Genomic DNA, 26522 nt, shown 5'->3' with positions numbered 1-26522 from the left:
ATGGTCAACATGAATCATAACACAACTAACTTAAAGGCAACAGGCTTATTATACTTTTTTTATATTTCTGTATGTTTAAATTTTTCCATAATAAAAAGTCTTTTGATCTACTTAAATTGGCATTAAACAAAAGAATTAATTTGGGGGTGACACAATAAAATTTTATTTTCTTTACTTTCTTCTTTATATTATTATTGATCTTTATTTTATCTTATAATCATAAGTAAAATTTAAAACATAAAGGAAGGAAGGGAATTCCAAGCTTTAGAACTAGGAAACTTTAGAACTTTTTATTTTTATCTTTAGAAAGTATTGTCCACCCTAGGGCCATTGTCGTATGATGCAACCCACTGAAATAAGAATGATACAGGGAAGAAGTCGGCCCTGGAGAAACCATCCTACATTAGAGCAAGCCATCTGCTTAAGGGCCTCTCCAGGGGCTCCCCTCACTCTCCAAGGTCTAGAGCTGGGATCAAGTCCCTCTGGTCATCGTTATTTGGGAGATAAAGAAGTCTTCCTGTTGGACAGAAAGACTATAAGAATATTCCTTTACTCAGCAGTCCCACCCCTGCTTCCTCTAAAGAAGGACAAAGTCTGGGGAAGCCCACAGAGCCCCGCCCTTATCTTTGGATTTTGCTCCAATGTTAGAAAGGATGCCATAGAGTTATCCTCCCTGAGGGCATCTTTTGTTGGCCAAGAGAGGCAGGTGAAGACAAATCTTCTCATTCAAATCCATCTTCTCCTGAAACTATCCACTCTGGAAACCTGTGACTGTAAAAGCCATAAATAGAGATCACAACCTTCTTTGTAATCTTTCTGAGTTACCCATCAAGGAGAGGTGGCCAATTTACCTTTCTCTGGTTTCAACTAAACCCTATTTCTGTCCATTTTACCAGGTGTTCTTTTTTCTTCCCTTTTCTGGCTTTTAACATCCTTGTGAGTGCATAGAAGAGGGTCCGAGTCCGACTTGGCTTTATCCAAATCCACTGGCCCCAACCCAGAGAATAATCCATTCTTTACTCATCTCCTCCATCTAATCCCCCCAGATTAAAATTTCTAATCTGGAATGGACCTTAGAAACAACCTAGTTTTTCCAGATTTTTTTAATGGACTGTGATGTTAGGTCTTGAGATTACAGTGAAACCAATGGACATCACAGATTCACAGAAACCCTGGGATGAGAAGGCCTTGAAATGACTAATATACACAGACCTCACCTTCAGACTAAGGGTTTCCCCCTGTCTGGGTTTCATAAAACCAGTAAACTCATGTGTTATTTCTGCTTAGGTTGACACAGAAGGGAAGAATGGGTTTCTATTTAGAACTAGAGATACCCAAGAAAGCTCATTTCCCCATCTTTAGAGTTTCTAAGTTGGAATAGACCTTAGACACCATCTGTTTTTCCCAGATTTTTTTTTTTTAATAAGATAACTAACAATCATAGGGTCAAGTGACTTTCTCACAAGCATACAATGGCAGAAAAAAAACTTGAACCACCATCAGGTATCTTAATAAATACTCTAACCAATCATTCAAACATTCATTAAACACCATGGCCTATCTGCCAGATAGTCAGCCAGATTGTATTGTTCATTCATGATGCCAGTCAGTCCTTCTGTGGTTTAAGCTCAGTTCCTTTTAGAACTGGAGAACAGCATTTCTTATTGCTCTGGCATCTATTCCCAACTCCCTTTCTTTCCTTTTCCAGTCTAAATAATCCCTGTTCTTTTCTCTTTCGTTTCTCGGTCTGATTCTCTACACTCTTCTTCCCCAACTTCTCCATCTTGGCCTATAGATTACTGACTGAGCTGGGAAGGGCTGATGAGGTGTGACATGGCAGGGCTGCCTCTGCTATACATCATCTATCCTGGGTCAGCCCTGAAGCTTTACTCATGGTGCCTCATCTCCAAGCATGTACTGAATGATGACCCATTTGAGTGTTCTTTCCAGTTCTTGTAAAGGGAAACTTGACTGTTCCATGGAAGTTAGCAACGTAACCACAGTCACCGCGTTTGTTCTCCTGGGGCTATCCAACAACCCTCAGATTCAGGTATTACTCTTTGGGCTATTCCTGGTGATTTACCTCTTGACCCTCACAGGGAACTTGATGATGTTGCTGGTGATCAGTACCGATTCCCACCTCCACACTCCTATGTACTTCTTCCTGAGTCACCTCTCTTTTCTGGATGCTTTCAGTTCCTCAATCATTGTGCCCAAACTTCTGGAGAACCTTCTTTCTAGGTGGAAGATTATATCCCTCCTTGAGTGTTTCACCCAGATGTCTTTGGTCATATTTTCTGGAGCCACTGAAGCTTGTCTCCTTTCAGTCATGGCCTATGACCGATTCCAGGCTGTGTGCCACCCTCTGTTGTATGTAGTGGCTATGAACAGAAGGGTATGTACTGGCCTGGTGGGGGCATGCTGGACCGTAGGAATGGGGACCAGCCTGATCAACACACTCCTCTTGGCTCAGCAGTACTTCTGTGGCCCCAACCTTGTCCGCGGTTTTGCCTGCGAGCTTCCCTCAGTGCTCCTGTTGACCTGTTCTGACCCTCACGCTAGCATTGCCTGTATCTTGACCACCATGGTGGTCCTGGGCCTGGGTACCCTTGTCCTATTGCTGGGTTCCTACACCCATATCATCATGACAGCTCTGGGAATCAACTCTGCCAAGGGTCGGAGCAAGATCTTCACTACCTGCTCTTCTCATTTCCTTGTGATCACCATCTTTTATGGTTCAGGACTTTTCAGGTAGGTCACATTATACCTCCTGAATGTAAATGTGGAATATTCCTCACCCTAAAATGGTCTTGGTCTTTAGAACAGAAGCATTGTGAAGTAGCAGGAAAAGTAATTACATTGGGATTCAGAAGGCTTGGATACCAGTCCTGGCCGTGCTGTCAACTAGTTGAGTGACCATAAAGAATCCATTTTCTTTCTGAGTCCTCAATTGTCTACTCTGAAAAGTGAGCTTAGACAAGGACTAAAGATTTTTCTCCTTCATTAACCTATGATTTGGGAGTTCTAAAAAGAATATCAGAGAAGCTTTGGTAGGTTTTTATTCAGTGCTAGGAAAAAATATAAAACATATCATCTTTGAAACAGATGTCATCTTTCGTTTCCACCAGAAGATGAAGTCTCCAAAGCTTATTTGTGTAATAACTATTTATTAGGCACCTATTATATATAATATATATATATATTATATACCAATTGCTTTACATAGTCAAGCTCAATTTTAATATATATCATACTACAAGAGAGATATTATTAATGTCACTTTCAGAGAAGAAACCTGAGATTCATGAGTGACCAGGTAACTTTTGAAAGGTCCCACAACAAGCCAGTAATGAAGCCATGATTTGAACCAAGTTCTCACTGACTTCAAATCTCATGCTCTTTGAGAAAATACTTCTCTCAGACATAAACAGCTCTGGCTAAAGAGTCCTCCCTTACTAGAAAAGTAGATGATTAATGCCTGTGCTCTCCGCTAGTGAACTGGAGGTGGATTTGCATAAATTGCTCAATACTTTTCTCACCTTCTATAAGGAACAATTAATCATGTGTATATGGGGGGAGGAAAAAAAGTCCCCATATTATCATCATAACTATTATGGAAAGATGACTTGGGGGGAAATCAGGGGGTGGAAAAGAATGGTAAGAAATGGCCCGGGAGAGCTCACCTGAGCCTCGTGGAAGACAGGCTCACCAGCCACAGGCATTCCTGCAAACAAATCTCTCTCTTTGTCTTAGTTCCCTCATATACCATAAGAAGATAATAACATTTCTTCTATCTACTTCACTGAGCCCTGGTGGTGCAGTGGTTAGGCATGTGGCTGGTAACCAGAAGGTCACCAGTTCAAACTCACCAGCTGCTCCTTGGAAACCCTATGGGGCAGTTCTACTCTGTCCTATATAGGGTCTCTATGAGTCAGAATCGACTCAAAGGCAACGGGTCAGGTCTGGTCTATCTACTTCACATAAATTCTAGGAAGGGAAGATTAGATAACAAAGAATGACATTAAAATGGATAGCTTTTTTGGCCAAACACGACAAAACCCACAAGGGACATTCTTAGGAGAGTCTATACGTATTCCAATTATGATGGTGTCATTGCAGAAAAAAAAAATTTTTTTATTTTATAATGCTTCTTTATTAAATACTTTCAGTGGCACTTAACGAAATGAACCAAAAAATTTAATCTCATTGTTTTGGAGATATATCTTGTTTAACATATCTTTATCTCCCACTGTATTTCAGTCTTGGCTTCAAATGATAATTGGTCTTTTCCAAACCAAACTAGAAGGACAAGCGTTTGTTCAACTAGGCGTTTTAAAAATAGTGTGCTACGACTTTGAGAGTAAATTCCAGAGCCATAAATATTGGGAACAATAGCAGCATCTTTAGACTAAGCATACAGTTTTGTAAAAAACTGTCATCTCAAGATGAGAACATGTGTCATTGCTGTTTTGTACATGGGGAGGAGAGGAGATAAAAAAAACTGATATTATGATTATAACTGTTATAGAAAGATGCTTTGAAGAGTATGCAGTGCTCCAGAAATGCACGAAATTATTATTATTAGTTCTATTCTAACCTACAACCTTTGATATCCTGCAGAACTTCCTTTTTCCCCAAGGGCAGTTTCTATAAACTTCTGCATAAGGTCACTCATCTTTGAAGGCAATTTAAAGACAGAAATTACTGACTTCTCACTGATCAGACAGTCATTTCTAGATACTTCCACCAGTGATAGTTGACTCAGCTCTGAGGACTCCCTTTGTAGAGTTCTCCAGGATGGAATGGACCATTGCTGCCAATAGTATTATGGCTGTTGTCCTGATCTCAGTTTACTCCTTTGTGCAATTCCCTTCAAGGTACATGACTCCAGCAACCGGCTCAGCCTTAGAGCAAGTGCTCTCTGTGCAATACAGCGTGGTGACCCCACTGCTAAACCCCCTCATCTACAGTCTGAAGAACCAGGAGGTGAAGGCAGCTCTGAGGAGGATGTTGGCCAGGAAGTCCAGGCTTACCTTCTAGCCCAGACTCCACTGCCTCACCAGGAGGAAAAGTCCTGGGAAGAAGACAGACAGAAAGAGCTATGATCGCTAAGCTATCTCAGCTTTCATCCCTATCCAAAGCAGTAATCTTCATTTCTCCGTCTTCAATGTCCCCTGAGTAAATCCCCACAGAGCAGGTAACACCCATCCACAGGGTGCTCAGTCACTACACAAGAAAATTCTGAAAGCCTCACTGGCCATTTCTACAGCTATTGACTTTTCCTCTTTTTTCTCGTCCTTTCTCTCCACTCCTCCCTTTTCTGCTATTCCCTCTCCTTTTTACTTTTGTCTATGAAGTTGCACAAAGTGTAAATCAAATACCCCATTCATTCTGGGAGAGTCCATCTTGGGCACCGTGAGACCGAACGCCTCCTTCGTTCCCATCTCTGAAGACCCCTGGAAAGATCCACAGCTCCATATAACTTAGAAATAAAATAAAATGTGTGACTCCTCCTGTCTTCACTCTTAACAACTAGTTTCTCATGTAGAGCCTAGCAAATAGCAAATCCTCAATAACTATTTGCTGATAAATTAAGGAATGAATGATGGATTCATCTAAAGAGCCATTTCTCTTGCATGGTCATAGGAAATGGAAGGTGGTGAGTATCTTCCACTAAGGCGTAAGCATCATGAAAGCAAAACCCCTATCTAATAGCTTCTGAATCCCCAGTGTCCAGTACAGTCATCATATAATGAGCTGTCAATTAATGTTAGATAAAGAAAAATAACAAATGAATGAGAGAGAAGAAGGATTGGAAGAAAGCGCATATGGAACAGAAAATTTAATTTTATCCTGTAAAATTCCTCCCTCTGCAACAAGTCACATGTCAGAAGAAAGTAGCAGGGAGGAGAAATCAGGATAAGACAGAAACAGAATCCGTACTTTTGGGCACAGTCCTGAGTTCTCTTCACACAGGACTCCACAATGCTCTGCACTCTGACAGCCCCTGCCTTGAGCCTCCCCACCTCCCATCTTAGCCTGTACCCCTTCCAGTTTCAAGCCTGGAGGAAAGGAGTTGGAGAAAGCAGAACAAGTGCTCCGCTGCCACCCCACTGCCAGTTCAGCTCCCAAGACAGTTCTCAGGAATAGAACAACAGCAGTTTCCTGCCCTGCTTCTACTCGAAGCCAAGAGATCTGCATCAGTCAAGACCACTTCCATGTCAGCAACTTGGTTTCTATCTATTCTTGATCCTCTGACCCTCAGGCAAGGCCCCCTTGACAAATAAATCTAATCATCAGTATCCTTCAGCAGAGGCCCCTTAAGATCATGGCCTCATATATGGGTGTACCAGTCCTCACAGGTGAAATTTTATGATCTCTGTAGGATGAAGGAGAGAGGTATGGGGCTGAGCAACACAGCCCCAGCTTTAGTTGCATTTCTGCTCTAGTTACTTGATGGGGCTGATCTCTTCTATTTTCCAGAATACATGGCTTCCTGCTGGTGTAGCTGAGGCAGGGTAAGAGATAAGAAGTAGATGTGTGAGTTCAGTGGGAAGGATTGTCATCCAACCCTGACCTCCCACACGTACCCCCATACACAGAGGTTATTCCTGAAACACTGTGGACTTGGAGAAAACACATTTGTCTCATAATTAGGAAGGGAATAGCAAGCAATACCCCTGGGAGGGGCATAACGTTGTGTTTAAATTCTCACTAAAAAGATACAACTAATACCAAGTTATTTCCTGAGAGTTTATTTTAACTAGGTATAGGAGAAGGGTGGATTCCCTGCCCCTTGCCTGACCCTACAGGTCCCCAAACAGGCCATGGGGGCTTCATTTGGGACTACTGATCCCTTTAACAGGGAAATATGGTCTGGTTGGATAAAGTCCCAACGGTATAAGGGGTGCCCACCCAGAAAGGAGTGTAATCAGCAATATTAGACCTCTTATGAAGGCAAGGAAGGCAGAAAGAAGATGCAAATTTCATTCCCAACTAATTCAAAAATGTGGTAAATTCAACTGGAGTTTTGGAATGCTAGATTGTCAAAGCCGGCAGAGATCTCAGAAAACCGTCTAGATCAAAACTCACTTTTTAAGATAAGGAAATTGAAACACAGAGGACAGAGATGGCCTCTGGTTCACACCAGTAAGAGTAGTGGAAACAGACTTTAGGATGCAAATCTCCTGACTCTCTGATTTCACATATCCTATTATAGTTATTAGAATAAATAAAGTCTTACAAACTTTCTCTGTAAAAACAAGCAAAGCAGAAAGGAGGAGTAATGTAGTGCAGGGTCCCAATCTAAAGACCCAGGTGCTCAGGTTCTTAAGAATTACTGAGCTAACTGCAAGGCTCCTCTGTTCTATCTCTGGTCTCAGGATAGTCACTCTCTCAGATCCTCAGTAAAAGGTATAGCCTTATCAAAAGGACAAGAAAATCACTCAACCTCTTCGAGTCACCCATTTCAGATTCCTGGACCCCCTGCCCATGCTGTTTTTCTCCCACCGCACCTGTTGAAGTCAAACCTACACTTCAAAACCAGCTTAAGTGCCACCCCTTTCATGAATCCTTTCCTGGTTCCTTTTTTCCACCACATTCCAAATAGAAATGACATTTCCTATTCTGAACGATGGGGATACATTTTTAACCTCTCTCAAGATGCCTATGGTACTATATAATAACTATTTATTAATATTTATTTATCTTTACTACTAGTCCTTGAGAGAAGAGAACCTTTTAGCCAACTTTGAATTCCCTCTAGTTCTTTGAATATATTAGGTGATCAACAAAAGATTGTTGAGCTCAATTGATACAGAAAATAAACCCCATTTTTCTGTTAAAATTTCAGCCAGTTTCTCTTCAGTAGAGATGAGAAGGTAGCTATGACCTATGACTCCTGTGTTCACCAATTCACTCTGTCTCTTCCCTTCACCTCCAGGAAGAAAATACAGCCAGCCACTCAAAGTCAGGCCTTTTATTCAGGACAGAGGTGGAATTCATTTCTGTAGAGAAAATTCCATCAGGGGCACTGATCAAGGGTCTGAATTCCAGTGCACTAGTCACATGTCCCTGGAGAATAGTCCTCAAAGTCCAATGGTGTCACTACAGGACCCAAGGCTCAGAAACAAACCAGCTTTAGGGGGTAGAAGGAAGTAAATTCAGGGATCATTAGGGAAGAGGAGTTTTAGGAGCAGAGAGAAAGCAGGAGCAGCAAGGGCAGCAGGCACTCACAACTTCTCACAGAGCCACTGTTCCAGCTTCTCAGAGCAGAGAGGTTTATGGGCCAACCTGGTAATAGAGAAAGGAACAAGGCTACTTGGCCAGCTGGAGCTTAGCTCAAACTTCAATCTAACTTTATCCCAAAAAGGAATGATGTGGAAGAGTGTGGATGACAATTATAGAAAGACTTTCCCAGCTAGACGGCAAGGGACACTGAGCTACCTAATGGTATAATGTCCATACTCCCAAAGTCAAGAAAACTGTAGGAATAAAAAAGATGTACAATGACACCTAGGGCTTGCTTTAGGGTCTAGAACTAAACAAGTAGAATTAAATGTTCAAGGACAGGTGAAGGGAGAACTGGATATTAGCCCTCCATTAGGGAACCCCTTATTAGGAAAGTTGCTAGACAAGAGTGGAGCAGGAGAGGCTTAAGAGTTGGAGACCAGAATCTGCTCAATAAGTTCTTTTTTGGAGACTGTATTCTAGATTAAATGACAGACTGAGAGAGGGAAAGAGAAAGGACAATGGTGCTGTGGGCTAAAGGGGTGAGGAAAAGGAGGTAAGGGGGAAATAAAACAGGGATTTACCAGTAGTCAATTCCTTTGCTATCCAGGATCTTCTTGGCACACATCATGTCATCAGTAAGGTCATCATCTAGGAACTCTAGCAAGAGTTTCAGGGGAAAGAATAAAGCAGTTAATAAGTATTAACCAGAGGAGTGATGCGTTTCCCTCTTTCCTAGATCCAGTTGGTCTGTTTCCTCTCTGAACTGAAGGCTTACGCCAGTTGTCTTTCTATATGAAAAGGTCAATATGGTAATGCTTCCTTCAGGGTAGAAACTCCCTCCACATCCCTGGGAAGTCTCTGGAAGAGTTATCAACTTCATCAACTGAATTGGCCTGAAAATATCCTGAAATACCAGGCTTTAAGACTCCCAGAAAGCTCAGGTTTCCTGCCCCTGAATTACAGGGGACTGTCTGGGATTTGGTAATCGTTAAAAAATTCACACAGCTTTTTACTCAGCACTGCCAATTCAAGTCCCACAGTTGATGTGGAGTCCAGCCAAGGCAGTGAGACAAGAGATATGCTTGACACTGAGAAGGTAATTATCCCAGGGGCAAGATCCAGAAAAACAGAGGAACAAGGTAAAAGCTACTCACTGTCACAGGAGATGTCACAGATGTTCCTTGACTGAGGGATCTGGTGGTCCCTGCACCAGTATTTATTACTGATCTGGAAGAGTCCATATTCTGTGCTGCCATTGTTATTAACTATGGTTTGTGTATCATAACCACTGATATGAAATATGGTACAGGTAACTAAAGGAAAGATAGGAAAGAGATATCACAGAAATGTCCAGGCTCGGTATGAATGAATACCCATGGTCCCCATTTAGAAAAAGGCTCTACAACCAATCTCCAAAGATGAAAAAACAGAGTACTTTGATGAAATGAGAAGAGTTCCAAAAAGATGGGAGCAAGGAAAGACAGGAGAAGAAATGGGATAAAAGACTAAACAGAAGCAGAGAAGATAAGATGATTGTTAGGTAATTAAATAAAAGCAGAGGAGAGAAGGGGAGAGAAAAGGATGATAGAGGAGAGAATCAGATGGGGATTGGGACAAAGAAGGGGAGCAGGGAACTCACATTCTGGCAAAGTGATGCCTGCATAGCCGTCTATGTCTTTCAGGACCTGGGACAGCTCACATTTTGTAAATTGTTTGGCCTGGATGGCAGGGAACAGTATGCCTACCAGGAGCAGAGGGACGAAGGACATCATTTTGGCTGCCTCCAAGAATCTGAAATAGGGTGCCACTCAGCTTCACCTCCTTTTATCCATGAAAAAAGCCTCGAGGGCCCTGGCGCCAAGCCGTACATCTAGGAAGAGGATAAAGAGACACTGGTCATGCCAAGAAAGAAACACTAAGCCTGCCAGCTTCCTTCCGTAATTTCACACTACGTTTCCTTCCCTTTCTCCCAACCTTTAGTCCATACCAAGTATTGTTTTCTGCCCAAACAGAGTTCCAAGCATGATCCTGATTACCATTTGGCTTTGTTTGTACCTTTGTTTCTTGTAGGGTCAGTTCTAGGAAGCAAGAAATGCCCAGCCTACTTCAGGAACAAAGGAGGCCTCAGTGACAATACAAGTGTGACAATTGGAAAATACAATAAGGGCCCATGGCCAACTCCCCCTTCCCCCTAGAGACATACTAAATGTGAAAAGGGAGTGTATGTCATTACATGCCATGGTCCCAGCATCAGGGCTAGCACTTTTCCAGCTAACCCAGCCATGGAACGAAGCCCAGGGAAAGTCTCTGGTTCATGGCTAACAGCTCAGGAATAGGGATAGAATATGGGAACATATTGAGAATGAGACTATCAGAATCAGATATTACCTGGATCCAGAGACTTCCGGCTTAAGGAAAATGGGGAACTTGAAAAGCATGTATGACAACATCTAGCTATCTTATAGGTCATTATCAGGGCCCCCATTCCAACCTCCACTACCACTAACCAACCACATACTACATTGGAGTCCTGGTTGTGTAGTGGTTAAGAGCTACGGCTGCTAACCAAAAGGTCAGCAGTTCAAATCCAACAGCCACTCCTTGGAAACCCATGGGGCAGTTCTACTCTGTTCTATAGGGTCACTATGAGTTGGAATTGACTCGATGGCAATGAGTGCAGTGGTGACATTGGCATTGATTAAAACATTATGTAAATTCAAGACTAATAATGGGAAACTGATTTGTTCATGGGTAGAGGAGCTTGTAGACAGTCTCAGAGTTGGTCACAGAAGGTTAGAAAAAGGGTGACCCAAGCCAGTGAGAAGAAAAACTCCTTTAAGATTGGACTTTAAGCACTTTAAGATAGGATCATGATATATCTGGAGCCTATAGAAGTTTCTGAACCTGAGCTTCAAGGTTAGTGCCCCCTGAGAAGGTAGAATTGAAGGGACACTAGTTGCTGAATAATTTCTTTAACCTACCAGCATTAAGCTTCATGTCATGGTACCAGTAGCCATCAGCCTCCTTCATGCCAGGGTTTGTTCTTTTTATCCCAATTCCTAAACCTGATTTCTTTTACTGCAATGTGTACCTATCTCAACCAAACTAATTAAGACTTCCAAAGTGAAGGTTTTCCAAACTGGTATCTTCCACTTCTCTTCAGAGTCACAGCAAACTCCTCTCTGTTTAATCCCTTCTTTTTGGTTATACCATGAATAACCAGTATGTGATGTGGCATGAGCAAAACTAGTGTGGAGGATCTCAGTGTGCCGAGAAGACGAGCAGAAAGTCCTGAGAGCAAAGAAATAGATGTTCATATACACAGTAAAAGTGTTGCCACTGGCTGCATTTCTCCTCCATTCCACACAGAGACATTGGAAAGGTGCACAAAGGACAGGGGTAGAAACTCCATCACACTTAGTAAGCTTTGTTGAGAATATGTTTGAGGATGGGAGGATGAGCTTGACAGATAAAAGAAGCAAGTCCTGAGACTTAAGTCTTTTCAGTAGCAGAGTGTTGTGTAAAATGCCTCCTTCCCTGGACTGTGGACTAAGTACCTATGATAGAGTAATATGATGGTCCAGGGTCTCAAGAATCACAGGGACTTTCTCCACTTCCACCGAAGTTGAGACCTATGGCAGAAGACTGTTTGCCTATCCTTTGGTTGTAACTCTGCCCTTCCCTACAGGCAATGAAAGGCAGCATCCAGGTCAAGAATCACAACCAAGTGCAGAGAAGAAAATAAATGTGCTTTGAGTAAGAGGAATCATTATTTCCCTAGAAATGTTTGTAAAATGGGATATCTGGGAGTCATCTGAAAAAAAGGACAAAAAAACAAAACAAAACCTGTTGCCGATTCCAACTCACAGTGACCCTATATGACAAAGTACTACCGCCCTATGGCATTTCCAAGGAGCAACTGGTATTCAAACCGACAACATTTTGGTTAGCAGCTAATCTTTTAACCACTCTACCATCAGGGCTCCTGAAAAAAAAAAAAAAGGATAAAAGGTTCTACTGGGTTTAGTAGGAACAATTACAACATTCAGAGAAAGACGTAGATTCTTGAAGATGGCCCAAAGAACAACAAGCAATGATCACAGCACTGAAAGAGGAAGTGTACATGAAGACGTGAGCACAGCTAGTAGAAGAAAGCACCTGCCAAAATCTGCCTGTCCAGATAGGTTTAGTTATGTCACTCTGCATGGAAGCTATGATCTTATGATCTGAATCAAGGCGATGAAGGGGTGTTTACAATGCACTTTCCTGGATTTTTCAGAAATACACTAGGAATCTATGTTCCTTCTCTCAGGCACTATGGTGAAAATCAGGGTTTCTCAGATCAGGAGTCATCATTTTCAAGGAGCTCTAAAGATCAAGGAATGAGGAGCATTTGCTTCAAAACACAGTTGGCAGTGGTTTTCCGAAATTGTGTTTTGTAGGTAAGTGGTAGTTTACAAAGAGAGTCCAGGGCTAGCTTTTAGGGAACACCCTTAAGGCCCACAATAATATTGATCATTACTTCTCATAGGTAATATCCTTATCTTGGTCAGCTTCCTCCTATAATTCAGGTAAATTATCACTAGGTAGACAATGAAGCTAGACCCTGGACGTCAACATTTCAGGCAAATGTTTAATTGAATTAGAGAATTAATTAAAGCAATTAAGATTTGAAGAGAGAATGCTTCCTACTGGCATTTTCCTTTTTTGGCTGCTTGAGTAAAAGTTTTTGCAAAGTCACTTTACCTTATGAATTCACATCCTATATCCACACCGAAGACCTACTCTCAATTTATATGGGATTGTCTTGAATTGCTGTATTTCTATAACTGTTTTTATGGATAAATGAACCATTGATTCTTTTTTTGTGAATTAAGAATTCTTGTTGTTGTTAAGTGCCATTGATTCAGCTCCTACTCATAGTGACCCTACGTACTAGAGAACAAAACACTCGCCAGGGCAGGACTGCACCATCCTCACAATCATTGTTATGCTTGAGCCCACTGGTGGAGCTACTGTGTCAATACATCTCACTGAGGGTCTTCCTCTTTTAAGCTGACTCTGTACTTTACCAAGCATGATGTCCTTCTCCAGGAACTGATCCCTCCTGATAACATGTCCAAAGTATGTAAGATGTAGTCTCCCCATCCTTTCTTCTTAGGAGCATTATGGTTTTACTCCTTCCAAGACAGATTTGTTCATTCTTTTGGCAGTCCACAATTCAAAGATATCAATTCTTCTTTGGTCTTCCCTATTCATTGCCCAGCTTTCACATGCGTATGATGCAATCAAAAATACCATTGCTTGGGTCAGGCGCACCGTAGTCTTCAAGGTGACATCTTACTTTTCAACACTTTAAAGAGGTCTTTTGCAGCCGATTTGCCCAATGCAATGCATCCTTTGATTTCTTGGCTGCTCCTTCCATGGGTGTTGATTGTGGATCCAAGTAAAATGAAATCCTTGACAACTTCAATCTTTTCTCCATTATGATGATGTTATCTATTGGTCCAGTTGTCAGAATTTTTATTTTCTTTAAGTTGAGGTGTAACCCATACTGAAGGCTGTGATCTTTGATCTTTCTCAGGAACTGTTCCAAGTCCTCTTCACTTTCAGCAAGCAAGGCTGTGTCATCTGCAGAACACAGGTTGTTAATGAGTCTTCCTCCAATCCTGATGCTATGTTCCTCTTCATACAGTCCAGCTTCTTGGATTGTTTTCTCAGCATACAGATTGAATAGGTATGGTGAAAGGATATAAACCTGAAGCACAGCCTTTCTGACTTTAAACCACACAGTATCCCCTTGTTCTGTTCAAACAACTGCCTCTTGATCTATGTACATGTTCCTCATGAGTGCTCTGGAATTCACATTCTTCACAGTGTTATCCATAATTTGTTATGATCCACACAGCCGAATGCCTTTGCATAGTCAATAAAACACAGGTAAACATCTTTCTGGTATTCTTTGCTTTCAGCCAGGATCCATCTGACATGTGCAATGAAACCCCTGGTTCCACATCTTCTACTGAATCTGGCCTGAATTTCTGGCTTTCCCTTTAGATATATTGCTGCAGCCGTTTTTGAATGATCTTTGGCAAAATTTTACTTGCATGTTATATTAGTGATATTGTTCAACAATTTCTGCATTCAGTTGGATCACCTTTCTTGGGAATAGGCATAAATATGGATCTCTTCCAGTCAGTTGGCTAGGTAGCTGTCTTCCAAATTTCTTGGCATAGACACGTGAGCACTTCCAGTGCTGCAACTGTTTGTTGAAACATCTCAATTTATATCCCGTCAGATCCTGGAGCCTTGTTTTTCACCAATGCCTTCAGTGCAGCTTGGTCTTCTTCCTTCAGTACCATCAGTTCCTGATCATATGCTACCTCCTGAAATGGCTGGACATCAACCAATTCTTTTTGGCATAATGACTCTGTGCATTCCTTCCATTTTCTTTTGATGTGTCTTTCCTCGTTTAATATTTTCCCCGTAGAATCCCTCAGTATTGCACCTCAAGGCTTGAATTTTTCCTTCAGTTCTTTCAGCTTGAGAAATGCCGAAAATGCTCTTCCCTTTTGGTTTTCTATCTCTAGCTCTTTGCACATGTCATTAAAATACTTTGGGGACCTTCCTTTGCTGATGTGGCACTACTCAAAATGAGAAGAAACAGCTGCAAACATCCATTAATAATCGGAGTCAGGAGTGTACAAAGTATGAATCTAGGAAAATTGGAAATCATCAAAAAATGAAATGGAGTGCATAAATACCAATATCCTAGGCATTAGTGAGCTGAAATGGACTGGTATTGGCCATTCTGAAATAGACAATCATATTTTTTTATGGTCTTCTATGCCTGGAATGACAACTTGAAGAGGAATGGCATTGCATTCATTGTCAAAAAGAACATTTCAAGATCTATCCTGAAGTATAACACTGTCAATGATAGGAAAATATCCATACGCCTACAAGGAAGACCAGTTAATATGACTATTATTCAAATTTATGCACCAACCACTAAGGCCACAGATGAAGAGACTGAAGATTTTTACCAGCTTCTGCAGTCTGAAATTGATCAAACATGCAATCAGGATGCTTTGATAATTACTGGTGACTGGAATTCGAAAGTTGGAAACAAAGAAGGCTCAGTAGTTGGAACATACAGCCTTGGCGATAGAAATGATGCTGGAGATCGCATGATAGAATTTTGCAAGACCGACAACTCCTTCATTGCAAATACCTCTTTTCACCAACATGAACAGGGACTATACACATGGACCTCACCAGATGGAATACACAGGAATCAAATCGACTACATCTGTGGAAAGAGACGATGGAAAAGCTCAATATCATCAGTCAGAACAAAGCCAGGGGCCGACTGTGGATCAGATTATCAGTTGCCCACATGCAAGTTCAAGTTGAAACTGAAGAAAATTAGAACAATTCTATGAGAGCCAAAGTAGACCTTGAGTACATCCCACCTAAATTTAGAGACCATCTCAAGAATAGATTTGACGTGTTGAACACTGATGACCGAAGACCAGAGGAGTTGTGGAATGACATCAAGGACATCATACATGAAGAAAGCAAGAGGTCATTAAAAAGACAGGAAAGAAAGAAAAGACCAAAATGGATGTCATAAGAAACTCTGAAACTTGCTCTTTAACGTCGAGCAGCTAAAGTAAATGCAAGAACTGAAGTAAGAGAACTGAACAGAAGATTTCAAAGGGTGGCTTAAGAATTGAGAATAGTATCAACAAAAAATGTAAATATACAACTGTAAATCAAAACATGCAAATGACTTTAAAATATACTAAGTAAAATTATTTTACCTTTTTAGTTGGATATCAGCTAAAATTAACTGATATCCATGTAATTATCAAGAATGCAATAGAATTTCTATGTTCATCTTGAGTTTTCATTTAAAATTTATAAAACGTATTTTTATTTTAAAATAAACATACACATACAGTTTTACATCAACACCTTTATAAGAATCTTACACCTCATTTTTTGTTAATGTGGTACTTTTTCATCTTTCCTTTATGGGATTTTTCCCCTCCCACTGTTCATTTCTTCCCTCCCTGCATCTTCCTGGTAATTCATGTTAAGTTAGCATATATCCATCCATACTTTTATCAGTTGCTATATTTATGCATATAACTACAGCTTGCTATTCATTTTGACATCTTTAATCCATCTGCAGTTCTTTCTGGGTTTCCTCTTCTGTTCAATTTGTTCTATTTGTCTCTTCTAACATAAAAACCTTATTGATTTCATTGCAGTGGGTTTTGGGTGTGTTTTGATATAAAAGCTCTCTTGTTATTTTTCTTTTTTAGAAGATGACTTAAAGTTTTTTATTTCAAGAAATAATTTAAACCTATAGAAAAGCTGTAAATATATTATAGTAAACATACGTACCCTTCACATAGATTCACCCACTGTCGACATTTTGCCATTTACACTCACTCACTCACTCCTATTTTTATTAAGCTGTTCTTTTTCAAAATATGCTTAACTATTCCGATTTATTTTTTCATACAAATTTTAATAAATTTTATTTAATGTCCACCAAAAACCTGTTACAATTCAAATTGGAATTACATACAATATACTCAAATATTTTTGGAAAATTAAATTTTTATGGTATTAAATCATTAGTCTTACAATATGATATGTATTTTTCCTTTCTTCAGATCTCATTTTACATACTTCAGTAAGATTTTAACATACTCTTCATATAGATTCTGTGTCTTTTTTATCAAATTTCTTTTTAAATAAGTGACACTTTTTGTTGTTAATGTGAAAGATATATTTTCCCCTTTCCAAGTACTTCTAAGTAGTACAAAGAACATGTACTTTTTTGTAAATGTGCCTTCTACATGGCCATATCTCCAAATTATCTTATAAATTCTAGTATTAGTTTCACTAGTGTTTTGAAGTTACTGGGCGTACAATCATATCCCCAAAGGTAGTGGGTAAGCTCTTTCTTTTAGTTCTTTGACTTCTAAGCAAGTAGAAACTACCAGAAAAGCTGTCTGCCTCTGTCATGGCTCAGTGCATGAAGTAATTAACAACAACAGTAGAAATAACATTCTCCCCTAAGAACATAAAACCTGTTCTCACTCAGATCTGAAGGTCATGTTTGCATAAACCCATTCAGTCATAGAAATTCCAGGCTGAGAAAGTAAATTAAAATGGGACAAGAAAGAAGCACATGCAAATCCTCCTTGAAGTTCCCCAAAAATTCTCACAGATTAAGTTAATCAAATATGAGCTCAGAAAAAGAAAAAAATGCCAAATACACAAGTAAATAAGCCATCATGAGTGCAAGTCAGTAGAAACATCTGCCCTCAGCTAAAGAGAACCATTTTGTCCAAGGTCTCAGTCACTTTCCAGGAGCAGTCCACATCCAATGACTGGTTCATGTGAGATATAAAGGCTCTGCCCCTTTGCCTCCATAAATGACAACTCTTCAGGGCCATCCAAACTCCAGGGTCTGTGTGGAATCAGCTAAAGCCTTTGTTACAACTGCATCACAATTCAATTTCTCTTTATGGCTGATCCAGCTTTATTCAATCCTCCACAGATGTTGAGCCCAAAAGCATTCTTCAATAAACTTCCTACATGCAAATCTCCATCTCAGTGTCTGTTACCCAGGGAGCCTGACCTGCAACAGTGGTGCCAGATGTAGCCCAAGAAAGCAGGTTCTAAAATGGAATTTAGGTATTAGATCACCCGCCATGTGGCATTATTGGAGATAGGTGAAGAACTAATAGCCCTGGCATGCAGTAACAGTGCAATCGAAGGTTAAACTTTTTACTGTTGGGGGCTGAGATCACCATGGAAGGAATCACTACGGAAGGGAATGCACTGAAGGGTACAGTGTCTCAGGTAGAAATAACGACTATGGAATTAGGTGTCTGTTCTTGGGGACAATCAATGCTTTAGAAAAAGACAATGGAAGACTGAATGTGATTAATTATCAGTTAAAGGTTATGTGTACCACTATGGACAACAATATGGCACTACCTCAAAAAGCTAGAAATAGAAATACCTTATGATCCAGCAATCCTGTTCCTAAGTATAGATCCTAGAGATATAAGAGCGAATAGGCATGCATACCTATGTTCATTGCTGCACTATTCACAATAGCAAAAGATGGAAACAACTTTAGTGCCCATCAACAGAAGAATAAATAAGCAAACTGTGGTACATATATACAGTGCAATACTACACAACTATAAAGAATAATGCAGAGTACACAAAACATCTTTTAACATGGATGAATCTAGAGGACGTTATGCTGAGTGAAATACGTCATTCCCAAAAAAAAAACAGTGTATGGTCTCACTATTATAAAAAAAGCAAGAATAGATATACACAAAGAAAGCAAAGTTCTTTGATGGTTACCAGGGATGGCAGGGAGAGGGAGGAGGAATCACTTTCTAGATAGTAGACACTCATTACTTCTGGTGATGGGAAAGACAGGACCAAATGTGGGTGAAGTTAGCACAACCTGACCAAGGTAAATAAAGACACTAAGAAGCACACAAGGGGCAATTCCGGTAAGTGCTAGAACATATACAATTTTACAACAATGGTAAAAAACAACCAAAATATATGTGCATGGTTACATGGGTGGATATGGATGCATATATGTGCATAGAAAGGCATACATGAATAAATACACACGTGTGTATAGGTGTATCTGTAGACATATGTACATGCACATTTATGTGAGCTGCATATATATCCACATAGGAGGCACAGTTACAGAGGCTTCCTGGGCATATCCAAACAACATGCAGGATTAGTTTACTGGGTTAGAAGGCTTGGGACCACTGTCTTGGGGAACAACTTAGTCAATTGGCATAACATAGTTCACAAAGATAGTGTTCTACGTCCTAGATTGGTGAGTAGCATCTAGAGTCTTAAAAACTTGTGAGGGATCTTCTAAGATACAACTATTAGTCTCTACTTATCTGGAGCAAGACAGAATAAATGACACCAAAGACTCAAAGAAGAAACTAGTCCACAAGACTAACAGCCCACAAAAACCACAGCCTCCTCTAACCTGAGACCAGAACTAGATGGTGCCCAGCTACCACTACTGACCGTTCTGACTAGGGACCATTCAGTAGGTAGAATGGAAGAAAAATGTAGAACAAAACACAAATTGCTAAAAAAGCCCAGACTTACTAGACAAATAGAGACTAGATGAACCTCTGAGATTATCGTCCTAAAATAAGCTTTGAACTTGGATTAAAGCTATTTCTGCAGGCCACCTTTCAGCCAAATAGTATATTATGAATTATTAAATAAACAATATCACCTATGAGTAATGTGCTGTCTTAAACAATTAACTACATGAGACCAAATGGTCAACACTTACCCAAAAGAATGATGAGACAGCAAAGAGGGGAATGGAAACTAGATCAAAGAAAACAGAACAGACAGGATGGAAATAATGAAAATGCTGACACATTGTAAAAATTGTAACCAATGGCATGGAATAATTTGTATAAAAATTGTTAAAGGGCAACCTAATTTGCTGTGTGAACTTTCACCTAAAACATCATTTTTTTTTTTTTAAGTGTAAAAACATACAAAGAAACTCTTGTCTCCTGCACCCAAATGGCACAAAAAGCTGAATATTGGCCCAGGACTTAATAATAAGCATAGAAGAGCTCCAAAGTAGGTTCATTTCTCAACCCCAGAGGGTTTGTCATGTTAAGGTCAGAGCCCCGACTGTGAAATAGTCAGAACCCGAGACACGGGGTAAGGTTTCCAGGGTCAATGCACTTAAAATCTTGAACTCCCAGATTTGCCTGAAACTTCTAGCTTTCTGATGTGGCCTTTCCTCCATCTTAATGATTAGAATCCCTCCCTTTCTTGAACACAATGCAGAAGCCTCTGCCCAGCAAGACAGCATGTGCATCTGTTAAGATCTACCCCCAACTCTCCTTCTGAACACCAGGCCAATAACTAGGATCAAATCACAACATGACCTGATTGAAGAAGTGCTGGGCCTGCTAAGACAAGAAATTGATTTTGTCCTAAAGTAGTCGCAGGATCCAGCCAACATGTACTTGCAGAAACCAGGAGAGTATACATGGGATTGGATCCTGAGGATGCTATGTCAAGGGAGGAGTATAAAACATAAAGTTGGATGAGGGAGAATATCCATATGGGAATGTTGTCAATTGACACAGAATTTACCACCCTAGCAAAAACCCTGAGAGATGGTACTAAGGTAATGTTAGAATGACTTTTGGAAGCTGAAGAAAGTGATACCCTACACTAAGTGAACTAGAAATAACAGACCTGCAATGGCAGATGGTAGAAGAAAAGATCAAGAAGTTTAGAGGACTGGGCATGCTGAGTAGATACACTATGTAATTCTGAAAACCCACTAGATAATTATGTCCTGTGGCAGGACCTGGAGAACACTCCATTTACCAAAGCAATAAGGAATGCATTGGTGAGATGGAGAATTGCATCATAGAGAAGCTCGCTGGTGTACTCCTCTGTAGGTCAAGGATGATGGCAGGAAAAACTGTCACCGAACTGGTCTCACTGACAATAATGGGGATGATGAAATCCCAAAATAATGGAGGCCAAGGAGCAACACTTACCATCAGAAGTAAGGTAGGTGCAATTTTTCACAATAAACTGCTAAGGAAAAGTGATAGCAAAGTGGGCCTGAGGGCTATATAGATTGTTAACAGATCATAGTATCCCTAATAAATCATGGTGTCCCTAAGGAAAAAATAGATGGAAAACCAACAAGGGTATTGCTCAAGCTGTACAATCAAAAGAAAGTAAGGAGGGATGATCAGAAAGCTGAGAATAACTGCCCTCAGTAAAAATTAGTAACTTCTTGCCCTGTTTCTGGACTTGAACCAGTTTTCAGACCTGAAACTCATTGACTAAAAGAGAGGCCAGGTGCCCAGGAAGAGGAATCCTTCAACATCATGGCACTGCCTATGCTATTGAATCTCCCCAGTCCTTCCCCAAAAGGACCTGTGGCCATTAATGAATAACCATGCACCAGGAAAAAGTAAATACCCAAATATTTCTAGGACTATAGAAAACCCAGGTACACCAGGTAAAAGTAAATACCCAAACATTTCTAGGACTTTTGAACCCAGGGTCCCATTGATACTTGGAGACCCTAATCATCACCATGGCCCCCTGTTACAGTGGGTATTTATGGTGGGCCTGGAAATAAAAGGAGTCATCACCCAGTTCCAGCTCACAGAGTGTCCACTGGATTCAAGGACATACTCAACGGTCATTCCCTGGTCACTGAGTATTTACTTTGAATGGACATACTTAGTGGTTAGCACAACACACTCATTGACTCGACCTATGGGGTAAAAGCTATCATATAGGTGAAGGCCAAGTAAAAGTCTCGAAATTTTCCTTCTCTGGCCAAGAAAATAAATCAAAAACAAAATAACATCCCAAAGCCACCCTTAAAAAAAAAAAAAAAAGATAGTATTCCCCAATATGTTTCCATTTTTTCACCAATTTGTTTATTACAAAAACCAGATGGATCCTACAGGATAACAGCGGACTACTCAGCCAAGTATTGTCCCACTTGCAGCTGCTGTGCCAGATGTGGTAACTTTACTAAAGCAGATTGACACGGCCTCAGGTACATGGTATGAGGTCATTGATCAGGTGAATGGATTCACTCCTATCAGAAAAGAGGAGCAGAAACAATTTGCATTCACTTGGGAGAGACAACAGAATCTCTTGCCTTCTATTACTATATAGTCCAAATGGATCTGGACCATCTGGACATTACACAGATCATCACATTGGTCCACTATGTCAATGACATGTTGGAGACTTGGGTAAGATATACGTATGCTCCAAAGGGTAAGAGGTACATCCTAGGAGGATTCAGAGGCATACCATATCACTAAAGTTTTTAGAAGTTCATTTGTCAGGACATGCTAAAATATTTCTTCCAAATTAAAGGACAAATTACTTCATCTTCCTCCTCCTAACTCTAAGAAGGAAACACAATGTAGGTCTCTTCAGGTTCTGAAGGCAGCATATTCCATACTTGGAAATACTACTATGAACTATATAGCAGGTGACATAAAAGGCTGTCAGCTTTGAGTGGACACATAGCAGGAGAGGGCTCTGTAGAAGGTCCAGGTTATGGTGCAGGCAACCCTGCCACTTGAGCCATACAACCTAGTGTACCCATAGAATTAGGGCTATCAGTGATTGGAAAAGACATCATGTGGGTTTTGACTAGTCACAATAGAAGAATCACAATGTATATCTTTAGGGTTTTGGAGTCAAGGCCTTACCATCTTCGGAGGATAATTATATATCTTTAAAAAAAAAAAATTCTTTCTGGGCACTGGTAGAGATGAAACAGCTGACCATGTGATATCAACTAACCCTGTAGCCAGGATAGCCATCCTGAGCTGGATTCTCTCAGCTCTACAAAGGTATAAGGTGGACAGGCCCAGCAGCAACCCATTACAGGAATCCATTTGGGACTGGGCATGAACAGGGCTAGAAGGCACAATATGCTGCACAAACAGATGATCCAGACCCTCATGTCATATACCACTATTGCACCAGGACCTTTCCCTCAGCTCCCAGCCATGACTATGTGGGAAGTCCATTATAGTCAGCAGATAGGAGAAGAGAAGGACTGAGACAAGTCCACAGAGGGGTTGGTGTGATATGTGGGTACAAGAAGAAAATAGACTGTGGCAGCACTACAGCTCCATTTGTGAATAGCCTTGAGAAAAGGTGGTAAGCAGAAAGCCTCCCAATGGGAAGAGCCTCAGGCAATGTACTTGGCCATCCATTTTGTGTAGAAAGAGAAGTGCCCCAAGGTAAGAATATATATAACTTCACTGGAAGTGGCAAATGGGTTAACTGCTTCGCCAAGGACCTGAAAGGAGAAAGATTGGAATAGGTGACAAGAAATACAAGAAGGTCACGGAAAGAATCATGAGATGGATCAAAGGGAGATGCCATGAAGCATGAGGATTTTTGCATTACATGTTAATGCCCACCAAAGAGAATTCAGCACAGAAACGGCATTAAGTAACCAAGTAACAGAATGACTAAACCTGTTCATATCGGCCAGCTTCTATCATCAGTAATCTCCGTGTGGCATGATGATGAATGAGTGGGAGCTCATGCTATTGGGCTCATGAATAGCCTTCCTTCTTGCCACTATGGGCCCAGTGGTGACGGGAGTGGAATTGCTGGATCTTACATATACACACTAGAGAAATTCATGTACTTGTACCCCAAGATACTTGTACAAAAATGTTGATAGAAGCATTGTTGATAATCTCTAAAATTATGAACAAACCAAGCGTCCATTAAGAGTATAATGGACAAATGATTTCTGGTGTAAGTCATACAATGGAATACTCTGCAGCACCAAAAATGAATGGGCTGCAGCTACACAGAACATCAATACATCTCAAAAACATAATGCTGAACAAAATAGCTCATATACAAAAGAAAACTTCCAGAGAGATTCCATTTAAGGCCAAATCAAGGAAAACAAATTGTATTTTTATGGATACATGACTAAGTGGTAAATCATAAAGAACTAAAAGTCAAGGTAGTGCCTACCTCCAGGCATGGAGAGGGTCGCAATCAAGAAGTGACCTTCTAGGGGTCTAGCTGTACTATTTATTGACCTAAGTGCTTGGAAACCCTGGTGGTGTAGTGGTTAAATGCTATGGTTCAAATCCACCAAGCGCTCCTTGGAAACTCTATGGAGACAGTTCTACTCCGTCCTATAGGGTCACTGTGAGTTGGAATTGACTTGATGGCAATGGGCTTGGTTTTGTTTTTGTTTTTGTTTTTTGAGTAAGTTCTTGTTATACAAGTGCTCAATTTACAACATTTCACTGAATGCCACATTAACATTTTATGCTCAATTCTGTATTTGTACTATATTTTTCATTAAGAGATAGTAAGGCAATCATGCTACAACATGAATGAACCTTGAAAACATTATGCTAAGTGAAGCAGGCCAATCACAAAAAGGACAAATATTGTATGCTCCCACTTATGTGAAACATCTAGAATAGATAAATGCATAGAGACCTACATTTATTAGTGGTTACCAGGGGCAGGAGGGAGGAGGAAAGGGGGAGCCATTGTTTAGGAAGCACTGAGTGTCTGTTTATGATGATGGAAAATTTGGCAAAAGATACTGATGATGGTTGCACGTGATTAACGTAATCAGTGTCACTGAATTGTTCGTGTAAAAATGTTGAATTGGTAAATGTTCTATTATGTATATTTTTACTACAATTTAAAAAAAAAGATAGTAAGGTAAGAAAGGAGGAAGGAAGAGAAGGAGAAAAGGAAAAAAAGAAAACTTTAGGGAGGAAAGAAGGGATGGAGGAAGGAATCTAAAGGCCAAGAAAACATGTTAGGAACAAGAAGTGAGCCCACAAGGTGTTAACATGTCAAAAGACCATATGCAGTGATCAATTTTAAGTCATTTTCTTCCTACATTATAATGTCCTTTGATTACATTAGCACTTTAAAATATATATATACTAGAAGCACCCATCCACTCTTGAGTGGCAGTGTTGTAAAGAATAAAGAGACAGTCACTAACAGGGAATGCCTTGAGTCATGTCAAGCTTTTCTCTGATGCTCATGGAAAGAGGCAGGGTCCAAATGATTCAGAGAAGTGAATCAAGACCTACAGAGATGGAAATGGTAGGAAACAGCACTTGGCACTGAGGAATAGCTTCCAAATATACAGTTCTAGAAGTATCTAAGATAAAAGCTCTCACTTTCCAACTCTATTCAAGAAGAAACTAGCCCTTGAAGGTGATGGGGGGAGGCTGGAGGTATACTTGTATTACAAAGAATCAAACTGTGATGAATATATGTCAAAATCAGAGAAGGATGGAATAGAGATTTTAGGCCAGTGGCTGGAAAGCAAGAGCAGCCACCAAAGAATGGGACAAATGTTGGGTAATCAGTACCAGGACTAGCAGATTAGGGGAGAAGTAGCCTGGAGATAAGGACAGGTGAATACCCAAAAGAGAGGGATAAATGAATAGCAAGTAATAACAGGTTAGAATTCTGACATGGTTGGAAACAGGACAGAACATACAAAGCATTTGCTCTGCAGCATAGCTGGATCGGAAGTGGCCTTTCGGGACAGTGACCTGGGTCCCTATTCTTAAAAGAGCTTTGATCTCTTCTGAGTTGACAATGGTGGGAGACAACAGCTCAGCCTTTCCTCTACCTGGGATGACTTTACCTCAGATTTTTTAATACTCTACTGAGGGAATATTTACATGTAATTAAACATCTATTTTAACTGCATGGTTTGACGAGTTTTGATGAACAGATACACCTATGTAGGACCACAATCAAGCTATAAAACATTTCTATTACTCCGAAAAGTTTCTTCACATCCCTTCACAGTCAATGCCTCCTGCCCTGCACCAGGTTCCAGGTAACCTCTATAACCCTCAATTCGTTTTGCCTGTTCTAGGAATTCCTATAAATGGAATTGCATGGTGTGTATTGCTTGTGCCTGGCATCTTTCACTCGTATATTTTTGGGGTTTGGGTTGTTTTGTTGTTTTTCTTTTTAATTCGTCGATGCTGCTGTGTGTAGTTGTAATTCAGTCATTTTTATTACTGAGTAGTTTTTCACTATATAAATATACTACAATGTAGTTATCCATTCACTTGCTTGTGGACACTTGAGTTATTTCCAGCATGAGTTATTATAAACAAATCTGCTATGTACATTTGAGTGCAAATCCCATTGTGAACATATGTTTTCATTTCTGTTGGGTAAATAGCTGGGAATGAAATCGCTGTGTCATATGGAAGTGTGTCATATGGAATTAATCTTACTTTTTAAATGCCAGACTTTTGTCCAGAATGGATGTACCATTTTTGCATTCCATCAATGATGCATGAGAGTTACAATTGCTCCACTTCCTCACAAACACTTGTTATTATCAGTCTCTAATTTTAGCCAGTTCAGTGGGTATATAGCACCCCATGAGTGCCACAAATAGTTGAGTACCACACTACTAACCAAAACGTTGGTGGTGAAAACACACCCAGAGGCACCTCAGAAGAAAGGCCTGACGATCTGCTTCCAAAAGGTCACAGCCTTGAAAACCCTGTGGAGTGCCTTTTTATTCTGCAACACATGAAGTTACTACGAGTCAGAATCAACTCACTGGCAACTGGTTATTTTTTGTTTGGGTTTGGTTTGGTTTTTATTTTAGTGTGTACGTAGTGGTA

The 26522-nt window shown here is 40.3% G+C and overlaps 2 protein-coding genes across 2 annotated transcripts; one reads left to right on the top strand and one right to left on the bottom strand.

The window, feature by feature from the left end:
* Positions 1-1834: 1834 nt before the first annotated feature.
* Positions 1835-5435, top strand: LOC100668317 (olfactory receptor 8S1). Its single transcript, XM_003405423.4, has 2 exons — positions 1835-2751; positions 4878-5435. The coding sequence occupies exons 1-2, from the start codon at positions 1922-1924 to the stop codon at positions 5038-5040; spliced, it is 993 nt and encodes a 330-aa protein (XP_003405471.4). The 5' UTR covers positions 1835-1921; the 3' UTR covers positions 5041-5435.
* Positions 3340-24201, bottom strand: LALBA (lactalbumin alpha). Its single transcript, XM_003405747.4, has 4 exons — positions 9872-24201; positions 9387-9545; positions 8814-8889; positions 3340-8292 (listed from the first exon to the last, which is right to left on the bottom strand). The coding sequence occupies exons 1-4, from the start codon at positions 10002-10004 to the stop codon at positions 8232-8234; spliced, it is 429 nt and encodes a 142-aa protein (XP_003405795.1). The 5' UTR covers positions 10005-24201; the 3' UTR covers positions 3340-8231.
* Positions 24202-26522: the final 2321 nt, after the last annotated feature.

Source organism: Loxodonta africana, chromosome 4, assembly GCF_030014295.1.
Source record: "Loxodonta africana isolate mLoxAfr1 chromosome 4, mLoxAfr1.hap2, whole genome shotgun sequence".
Lineage (NCBI taxonomy): Eukaryota > Metazoa > Chordata > Mammalia > Proboscidea > Elephantidae > Loxodonta > Loxodonta africana.
This window is presented reverse-complemented; position numbering and strand designations above follow the sequence as displayed.